This window comes from Motacilla alba, chromosome 2 (assembly GCF_015832195.1).
Source record: "Motacilla alba alba isolate MOTALB_02 chromosome 2, Motacilla_alba_V1.0_pri, whole genome shotgun sequence".
NCBI classification, from domain to species: Eukaryota; Metazoa; Chordata; class Aves; order Passeriformes; family Motacillidae; genus Motacilla; species Motacilla alba.
The window spans coordinates 111,964,524-111,974,944 of record NC_052017.1 but is presented as its reverse complement, the minus strand read 5'-3'; the positions used below and the strand labels follow the sequence as shown (position 1 = coordinate 111,974,944).

General features: G+C 37.5%; 1 protein-coding gene across 1 annotated transcript in view; it reads left to right on the top strand.

Moving 5' to 3' along the window:
• The first annotated feature begins 268 nt into the window (after positions 1–268).
• Positions 269–10,421, top strand: part of ST18 (ST18 C2H2C-type zinc finger transcription factor) — a 169,458-nt gene continuing 159,305 nt past the window's right edge. The window contains exons 1-2 of the mRNA XM_038127386.1: positions 269–594; positions 889–1,024. Coding sequence (XP_037983314.1) covers positions 556–594; positions 889–1,024 — 175 coding nt within the window. The 5' untranslated portion in view covers positions 269–555. The remainder of the gene's footprint in view (positions 595–888; positions 1,025–10,421) is intronic.

Below are 10,421 nucleotides of genomic sequence, written 5' to 3'. Positions count from 1 at the left end.
TCTGGAAGATTCTGAATTAACTTCTGCTACTTAACTGAGCTCCAGGGTTCCAAATCTAGATCCTGCACAAATTCCATATGTTCCTTTTAGATCCCTTCTGGAAGAAAATAGAGGTTATAATGAGGAAAATCCTGTGCAAGGGCTACAGCAAATACACTCAGTAGATTAAGCAAGACTGAAGTTCTGTTTCAACCTGATAAAGCAAATAAAGCATAATGTTAACACAGAGGAAGAGTAACACCAGCCTCCTCCTCCTCCTCCTTCTCTGCACACACACACAACTTGTTTACAAAAGTGCCTTGTAGTGACTACTGGTGGTGTCACTCCGTCCCATGCCCCAGAGCTATCACCGGGCCTCATGGGAGATGTGACTACAGCATCGGACATGGGACTGTTTGTTCACTCACTTTCTGTGAAGAGAGTTTTGAACTGTGTTTTGAATAGACAGCATTTTCTTTGTGTGGTTGGTAAATAACACAGAGCAAAGTTAGTCAGCAAGTTGCATAGCTTCTGCATTCTGATTCTTTGGAGCCCTTTTGTACCAAGCTTGACAGGATGTTTTTAACAGAATGTGACCTCACTGGGATACCAGAGGTAAGGAAAAAAGTTATTGATGCTGTTGTGGAATATTTTGCGCAGAGCTGACCGAAAATGCTGCTTTAAAATGCCTTTTGGAAAGAAGATGGTCTCATGGTGATCCAGTCCACACCTTGTTCAGTGAAAATCAATGTCTTTCACTCCTCTGTGAGTTTTAGGAAGTCTTAATGAGATTTTAATTTCCCACATGTGGAAAAAGAGGCTGATCTGCAAATCTCAGAACGATCATGTACTTGCTCATTGAGCAAAGGCCCAGGTCTAGAGCATCAAAGTGTTTTCTTTCTAACACAGCACAGAGCAAGCAGAGCAGATCCAGTTGTTCATCCAAGTCCTAGGAGCAGCAGCGTGAGCATCGGAGCGGTGGCAAACCCAGCAAGACCAGGCAACGTCAACCTTGCGGACACCCATCCTCAGCCACTGGGTGAAGGTAAGAGAGAAAGCCACACAAAGCAGTGTCACCGAGCTCCCTGGGCAGGACCAGGAGTGGGTTTTCATCACAGACAGTGGAGCTGGGGCTGCTGCTTTTTTGCCGTGCTTGGAGGCAGAGCAGAGGGGGGTGCGGTGCCCTGGGGGCTGCGGGTGGTGTGGACACCCCCTCTCCTCCCTCTGCTGGCCAGCACGGGGGGACCAGCTCCTCCGGGCTGCCCCGGACCTCCAGGGCTTCTCCTGGGGGCTGCCCCGGGTTCCTGGCACTGAAAGGATGGAGTGGTGCGAGCTTCAGCTGCAGTAAAAGAAGGGAAAGAAATACGAGTGTTCCGCAAGTTGGAGAACGTGATTTAAAACCAACCAAAATAAAGAGGATGTCAGATTCAGATATAGTACAAAATATTTTATACAGTATAATATATTATGGATTCATGCTGAATATCTGAGTGATTTGTTTCAGATTCAGGGTCTAGAAAGGTATTTATGGAGAATGAAAGAAAAATGCATTTTTACAAAAAAAAACCTTCATGTATAATAGGGATCTTGCTGTTCTGAATGGAATTACTAATATGCAATCTGCTTTACTATCTATATCAACAGAACAACAAAGCTTCTTTGTTTTTGTTTTGTTAGGTTTTTTTTAACAAACTTAAAAATTTTAAAAGTTTATTTCCAGTCAGTGGTGGAGTGGTGAGAGGAAAGGAAGTTCTCATGATATGCAAAACTGTTATTCTTATTTAAAGAATTTCATAAAAAAAGAGATCTAAAAATATGCTTTTAAAATTGGAAAGTTTTGGGTTTTGCTGACAACGAAAGTGTTCTTTGGTTAATGAGGATGGAAAAGTTTGCTCATTTACTTATGACTAACTAGCCTTGCTTTTTACTGTAAAACACATAAAGAGCTAGGGCTTTGTTTTTTCTTGTGATCAGTTAAAAAATAGATTGTTTGAACTTCATTTGGTTGTATAAAAGATGTGGTGGGTACATCCCTCCTCCTAGTAAGACCAGGTAATGACTTTGGCTTGACAAAGCTTTTACAGTGATACTTTTATATTGCCAAGACTTCTACTGTACTTCAATTCATTGCTGTGTGGTTATAAAAGCTGCAAGGTCTGCCCTAATTAAAGCAAGTATTTGTATTGAAGAACCTTCTACATAGAAGCATGGTCTGTGAAGCAGAAGTATTTCAAATGGGGATGACTAAAGATGTTCAATTTACATTCACAACTTTGGTATTTGTGTTGCCGTAGTACTTCTGAGTTTCATCATAGGTCAGATGCTTGGAATTCTATAATAAAAACCAAGATTTTATAAAGCAAACATCTAATTACCACATGAGACATGAAATAGCAGTTAAATTTTAAAAATATAACAAATTAATAAATGTGTTAATATAGAGTTTTCAGATTTAATATCTACCTACAACTGCATGGATACTTTGAGGAGGATTTTTAACAGATGATTTTTCCTAGTGTCTCATTCACTAAACTGCCACCAATAGGTGTTAACTTGATCTTTTTATGACCTTCAGTCAGGGAGAAGTTAGCAGGGTGGGATGCAATTTACTTCATCCCAGAATTTGAGGAAAAGAGTGCAGAAGTTCAATGAAAGTGGATTGTTTCATACTGATGAAACCTAAAGTGTTGAAACCGGTAGAGGTCAGTGCAGAGTGCTGAAATGGAAGGAGAGTGCCAAGGCTTTGTGTATTTATGCTCTCTACTTTTGATCCTTAACTTTTCCTTTAAAATGGAGTAAAAGCTTACAGTGGCTTACAGGCAATATTCTTATCCTCTTCAAAAGATAGATTAAACATACTTGTGATAATATGATAATGTTACACTGCTTAAATAGATCAATTTAATTAACAAAACACATTTTGTTTCATGTTATAGCTAGCAGATAGATGCTGGAAACCTTATTTGGTGGAATCATTATTGAAACCAATATTTAATACTGATTACATATGCTGTAGTGATAACTACATCTAGATGATGGCTATGTAGCAAAGAAAAAAAAATAGGAGAAAGTATAATTTTTAGGGAACAAGTTTTCAAATATTTGAAGTTAGAGTAACAGCAAAATTTTTCTCATTATTGGAAAAAAATTTAAATAATTATCGTTATGTGGTGTTTTAAAAGCCTTTTCTTCATGTGCATACATAGATATGCAGGGGGCTGTGGGGAGGCAGACTTTGTATATAAAGTTGAATCATCTTTTGTTTCTCTTTTTAAAGCCATTGTTTGCTCGTGGTTTCCTTTTGTGATTTAAACGAGGAAAAGAATCACTGCCTATGGTCTGTGCATGAAAAGATCCTTCAATATATATTAGCTGCAAAATCTTCTCTCTGAAAAGCTTCTGTTCAAACTGCTTTCTGTGGATCTAGAAAGAGCAACCTGTCTGTCCCCATTCTATTTCCTTACACTTTAACTAAGTAGCTTGAAAAGTAGCTTGCTATTGAATTGTGATTGTTGAATATCAAGGAATTGCAAAAAAGATTATCACCAGATAAAAGGGGTTATGTTCTACTTTGATTCTGATACCAATTTACGTCTGCTGTCTGTGATGTTAGGGTGAAATTTCCTGTACCTTTAAAGAGAGTAGAGCCGCACAGAGAGTCAATATTCTTGAAAATCCTCTTCACTTGTTCTGCTTACCTTTTATGTGGTTCTTTAAATTGATTATGGAGGCATTGGAAAGAATCCAACACCTTTGAAAATCATACTTTCTTTTCATTTGCTTTATCATGCTCTTAAAAGTGACGAGAACCAGACAGAGACTCTGCAACCCTTCCTCACAAGCACTTGTGCTGTGTGCCATGAGCGTGAAGGAAGCTCCAGGGGCTTTAAAGAGAGGATTACTGAAGGGGAGGGATTCCCTGCTAACTGCAGCAACTATCAGCAGTATAAATTGAGGTGGGAAGGAGAGAGAGGTGTTATCAGCTGCTGTTGCATATCTGACCCGTGATATGTGTTTGCTACAATCCTCTGTGTAACATCACACACAGGTCTTCCAATCCACGGGTTTTCATGTCAATATTTCCCTTTATACTTGTAGCATAAAGTACTGGATTTGCTGAAGTCAATGAAGTGCTTCTTCACAATTTGAATCAGTGGTGAGACCAGAAGAATCTCATTTCTTTCATAACACAGGATCCAATTTGAGTGGCATACAGCTGATGGTATGTCAAATGAAAATTTCCAGTATGAGTCCAAATTTTTACTAAAACTTAGCACTCAATTCCTCTCAATTCAGTTCTTATTTAAAACTGAAGAAATAACTTTAACTACTGATTTCACTCCTGGATTTGATTGTGTTTTGAAAAAATAGTCTTGAATCCAAAAGTCAAATCCAGCTTCTTGGCCCACATAGGCTTCTGTTGTCCATAGCATTTTGACAAACGATATTTTCTGATTTGCTTTTACATATCTCTCTCATTTTTTGTTGGTTAAAAAGGCTGTGAGAAGTTGTATTAACTAAGCCACAGTGGAAGTGCTCAATTGCAGTAACTGATTCTCTTCATTAGTTATTTTTAGGAGGGAGCCCTTCTCCTCAAATGCCTTTTCTGAAAAGTAGAGCAGTGGTTGAAATTAAGGTACTATTTATAATACTCAGTGCTTTGGTTTTAGGCATTTGATGTTAAGTCCTCAAGTCCAAGTGGACTCTTGCTTCAATGAAGTGTGTTTCTTAAATTTCATCATCTGCTGCTTTTTCGCTTTTTTCTTTGTTTTTTCATTTTTTTTAAAAAAATTATAACATATTGAATACAAACCCCCAAAATTCTGAGACCAAAATAATATTGCTGAAAATGTGTAGTTTAATCAAGTGTAAAGCAATACGAAAAGTTTGGTGTTCTTATCTGCATCCTGACCAAAGATAGAAGATTGCAGCCAAGCTATTCATGACCAAGAAACAGAAGATCTATCTTATCACTGAAGTTCCCAGCCTGTCATAGATCAGTGTTTGATATTTTCTTGATTGTGTTATTACATTCATACATACAGGTATAGCAACATCATGTTCTCTTTCTTTTTTTTTTTTTTTTTCTTCTCTTCTGATGTCTTTGATCTATTTTTTTATAAGTTCTTCCCTGCAAAGTAGCTATGCATATTAAGTGATCCTGCCACTATATAAACACATTTGTGTTTGTTTAACTCAGGGATATGTTTCTTCATATTTATTGCATATGAGTGTACCAGTGTCTTTATGTTACCTGAAATGAAGGTATCTGTCATTCAGCTATGAAGCTTTCTATGCTGTTTAGGCACATATCAAAAATATGTGGGCTTGTGTCCAGATGGGAATAACACTGATCCAGGCAGTGATGATCAGTGCCCGAGATAGCAACACTAGTGAAAATCTCCTCATGTAAACAAGGAAACTGTGGCATTTGCACCAATAAATTCAGGCTTCTTGCTGGTAATTACATTATCAATCTGTGGATTGCGAAATAAATAAATTAGAGCAAATAAATTGAAATGATATATGTAGGCAAATAAACCCTAATTTTAAACATTTGATAGGGGAGAAAAAATATAGATTTTTCACCCATTTCATGAATAAATGGACAGCCAAAGCAATAGGTATGATTTTGGGAAATGTAGACATATAGCTCACGAAAATGTCAATATATAGTTTCATTTTAGGTGGTTCTATCATTTTACTGAAACATATCTATGAAAGCACCTTTATTCCTAATGTGCTTTAAGAATCAGAAATGGTATTTTCCCCTGATTATATTAGACTGGATCATGTAGCTGAGTTTGGCTGTTTTTCACTTTATCCTGGATTTCTGTTGGGAGTTTGTTACCCATTCTTTTCACTGTGGATCTCAAGTCAACACTAGGCTTTTGTTTTTCATTTCTTCAATTTCTCATTTGTCAAGAACAAACTTTAGACTCCAGTCTAAAGTCTTGGTATTCTTTGACTCACAGTGAAATCCATACAGAGCTGGTACAAGTTTTGAGTGTCTTACAAATCCTGGGAGCAGAACAAATAAGCAACCAACTTATGGGTTGTGGTGACCTAAAGCTAAGGAACTATATGACCTCAGCATTAAATCTGAGGAATATGCAGTATTGAGGCTTTGTAGAAATTCTGAAAATCACTCCCCTTTCCTAGAAAATTTCTGTTATTTCTCTTACACATATGTATTTCTAAGGGTTTAATACTCACTGCTAACTGTAAATAAAATGTTAATATTCAATTTTTGTAATACATATTCATGTTTATATTTACAAACAAAATCACTTCAAAAGATATTTTTTTTAACAAGTCTTGTCTAACACTGAATCCTATAATTTGCTCTGCTGTACAGAATAACTTTTCTATCAACACTCTATAAGACATCAAGGTCTTCTGTAGTGGATGTTTGTGATTAGTGAATATAGTTCAAGGAGTTATTAAGAATAGGCTTCGCAGAATAGAAAATATTTAATAAGTACATTTTCTTTTTGTTATTTTTCCATGGTTTACTTTTTCCTTTTTAATTTTGATGGCACATCACAGTTTCAATTTTACACACTAGGTTTTCCCAACCCTGCAAAAATACAATAAATAGCTGTTACTTAAATACATTGTGTTACTATTTTTGGGGGATTTCACATTGGTCCAGAAAAAGAAGTGTGCTCTTCTGAAAAAATGTTATCTATATTTTATATGTTGTATTTTTATCAATATATTTTAGATCTATATGTGTATATGAATCTGTACAAAAAATTATTAAATTTCTGCACGGAAATAATACTTAGGATCTCATCAATATATATTGTGATCTCAACAAGTTAATATGGACATTTTTTTCCCCAGGAATTAAGGAGTTAAACTTAAGAAAACACTTCAGTAAAATTAGATGAAATATGGATAAAAATCTGAAAAAATACTATCTGCAGCTTTAAACAGCATGAAACTGAAACATATTTTCTATGAACTTGACTCACAGAAATATTTTTTTCTAATTTTCTCGGTAATAATTTTATTAGTAGCGCTCCTCTAGAAGTGTTAATCATGTGATCGCATGTGTCACAGATATTCCATTTTGCTAGCAGATTTATGCTACTTCAGAGAAAACATATGAGTAAAGATTTTCTGGCAGCTTAATTTTGGTGGTAAAGATGACCACAGAGAATATGAATGTTTATGTATTGTATGATCATATCATGTTCTTTTATGAAAAAAGGATCTGGAGTAGCATGGATTTTAATTCTTAACCAACACTGTAGAATCTGCAATGAAATGACAGGGTTGAGTGGATTATTGTTAAAGGGGGGCAGGGGATGTCATCTTCTTTGACTTAAGCAGGTTTTTTAGCACAATCTCCCATGGCATCCTAATATTGATGCAATGTATTTATGGACTAGATGGATGGACAGGTACCTGAGTAGAAAACAGATGGAACATTGAATTCCAGGGGTTAATGGTGCATACTCCATCTTTTTATCTGAGTTCCTTAGGGGACTGTCCAGAAGCCCACCCTGGTTCAGTAACTTCCTCAGTGTCTTGGTGGACAGTGAGTTAAGCATTTTGTGTGGACAGTGATGAAGGGATAAAAGCAGTGGGCTGTGTCAACAGCAGACTACCAGTAGACACAGACAGTTGTGATTTTCTTATACTTGGTGCAAATTAAGCCACATCTAGAATGATGCATCTAGTTCTGGGTACTTCCATTCAAGGCAGAAGTTGATCAACTGGAGCAAGTTCAGCAGGGAACTATGAAGATGGTTGGAGGCAGCAGTATATGTCCTGTGAAGAAGCTCTGCAAAAGCAGGACTTGTTTAATCTAGAAAAGAGATGCCTGCAGGTAAAAAAAAAAATCATTTTTAGGCAGAGCAATCCTGAGAAAATAACTTGTGGCAACTTCTGAAATAACGTTTTCCTTGTAAGTGGACAGTGCCTCTTGCCTCCTAAACAAGTTCACCATTTGTATGCATCAGGTGAGCTTGGGCGGCTAAGCAGCTCCAATGAAACATTAAACATTGCAAGAGATTCCCCTCATGTTAGACAGTAATTTTTAAGTAGTTTACTAATTTGTAAGGGTAAAGTATTGCTTTCGCATAGACAGTAAAGAAAAATATAAAAAATTTGGCATTTGAGGGCCTATTCAGGTCTCTGAAGCTCCTATGTCTGCTGGGAAGATTCTTCCTGCAGAGTAGTTCTTGAGTTGTTCCTGGAATGATGGAAATTTACAGAGTACAGCTGTTTGGCCAGTGTGGTAAATGCTGTTGATAGGGAAAAGATGGCCATGGATTCTGAGCTGTACCTTGGTTTGATTTGATGGTGCTTATCCTCTGTTTTTTTCTTTTTCCCTGAAATTTTATGTGAATATTTTTGCCGTGGAAGAAAGAACTGTGTAAAGGAAATCACGAGAAATCTGATGCATTTTTGCTTGGAAGTGAAAACAGTAGAACAAAGAGAGTGACTAACAAATATTTGTAAGACTACCTTTTTCTTACACCAAATCAACATGACTAACAGTGAGGACTGGGACCTAAAAGTAGAAGGAAAGAAAGGAAACCTCTTGGATCAGTGTTAGAAAATACTCGGGAATGTAGACTACATTATAATCAATCTTTTACTGTCGGGATTTATGCTGTGAAAGATACTAGGAAGTGGCTGGGAAGATACCAATGTAATCAGTCCTGGAGTTGTGCCAGAATGTTCAATCTGTCCTGTCCAGATGTTGCCCTTTTAGGCCAAGGAAAATACCTCAGCCCAGATTGCTTCCTCCTTGTTGCAGAAGCAGGCTTGATATTTGCATTGTCTGTTTACAAGTTTGGTTTGTAGTCCTGACTCAGGCTAGGCTCATCAAATGCAGGACTACCCAGAAGGCAGCACTGCTCGCAGGACTTGCATAACTTCTAAAAACCATTTTTAGATGTTCTTTTTCCCCTCTCGGGTGTACTATTTCCTCTCCTCCCAAAAAACAACCTGTCCAAATTTTTTTTCCCCCCACTGATCCCAGTTTGCTGTATCACTTTGCTAAGTCAAGTATTTTTGAAACCATTGCTAGTTTGCTCATGGCCTTGCATGGAATTTCTGCTGCAGTTCGCTGGGCACTGTTGACCTAGCATGACTGCACTCAGCAGAAGTGGTCCTCTTCAAGTATCTGTGAAGTCTGACCATATGACTGTCTCTCGACTGCCTGTGAAATCCACCCATTCTTCACTGCACCATCTATAGAGCTTATTAATGTCTCCATTTATAATCTCTCAATATATTTTTTATTTACTTTGCACAGATAGTTTCAGGATGTCCTGTTCTGTTGATTTAACTCCAGGTGGAAGCAGCCTTGTTGCTTTCCTGAGCCCCAACACCAGTATCATGATCCTTGGTTATTGCTGTTGGTGTCCAGCGGCACAAGGGGAGATGAAGAGATATGGGCATGCGCACTAATGGGTGGTGATGGGTGGTTGAAACCTCTTCAAGTTCCGTCCATACATCCTGGCACAAGAACCCATCTGCCAGAGCTACTTGGGAGTAGTGTGTGAATGGAAATGGGAGCAAACTCTGCCTAAGTTCTGAGCCAGTAGGAAATGAGGACTCTAATATTGTGTGAGTAGATGTCACCACAGTGACCGTGATAAGCAAGCCTTGTTAGAAGGCTGGATATGGCATCACATTTATTAGTTCTTATATACAATATGAGAGTTGGCTGACTTAAAATATGGCAGTGTGAGGTCTCATCTGCTCACAGTTGCACCACAGTTGCAACTCATTATCAATGAGATAGGAATTTTTTTTCTTGTCATTCCTGGTCACTGAGGACAGGGAAAACAGAACAAGTAGGAGTAGCTGTAGTCTCAGCTGTCATTGCAGCATCAGTGTGGAAATAAACACTTAGAAACTGGATACTGGAAAAGTCCCTAGTTCTAATCCATGGTAAAGCCAGATAACTTTGGGTAGTCAGCTGTTAAATGGGAATTAAATGGGAATGTGTTCTGGTTATGAGACATTGGATCCCACCACAGCTGTAAGGCAAAACTTAAATACTACAATCCTCTGGTATTACATGGAGAAACAGGTCTTCAAAGTCACTGTTCACACTTTTTGATTTAAAAAAGAAAACAAAAACCCCTTTCCTAAATTATTTAAATTTAAGACTTTAGGAAAATGACGTTGATGCTGCCCATTTTTATCTCTTGTAGAGTCCATACTCAACATGCTTAATGGGTATGCAACTCTTAACAATTAAAAACTGTACAACTTGGTTTTGTTTTTTAAGTATATAATGTTTTGTAAACAGCATTCAGTTGATTAATTTCTGTATTATTAGATCTTTACAGTACTTAGCTGCAAGTACAACAAAGAAACAGCATGCATAATCATTTCTGTGATTACCGTGTCTCTGCTGCCCAGTTACGCAAACTCTGTCCAGAAGGAAGGGAAAAGGCATCACATCCTGT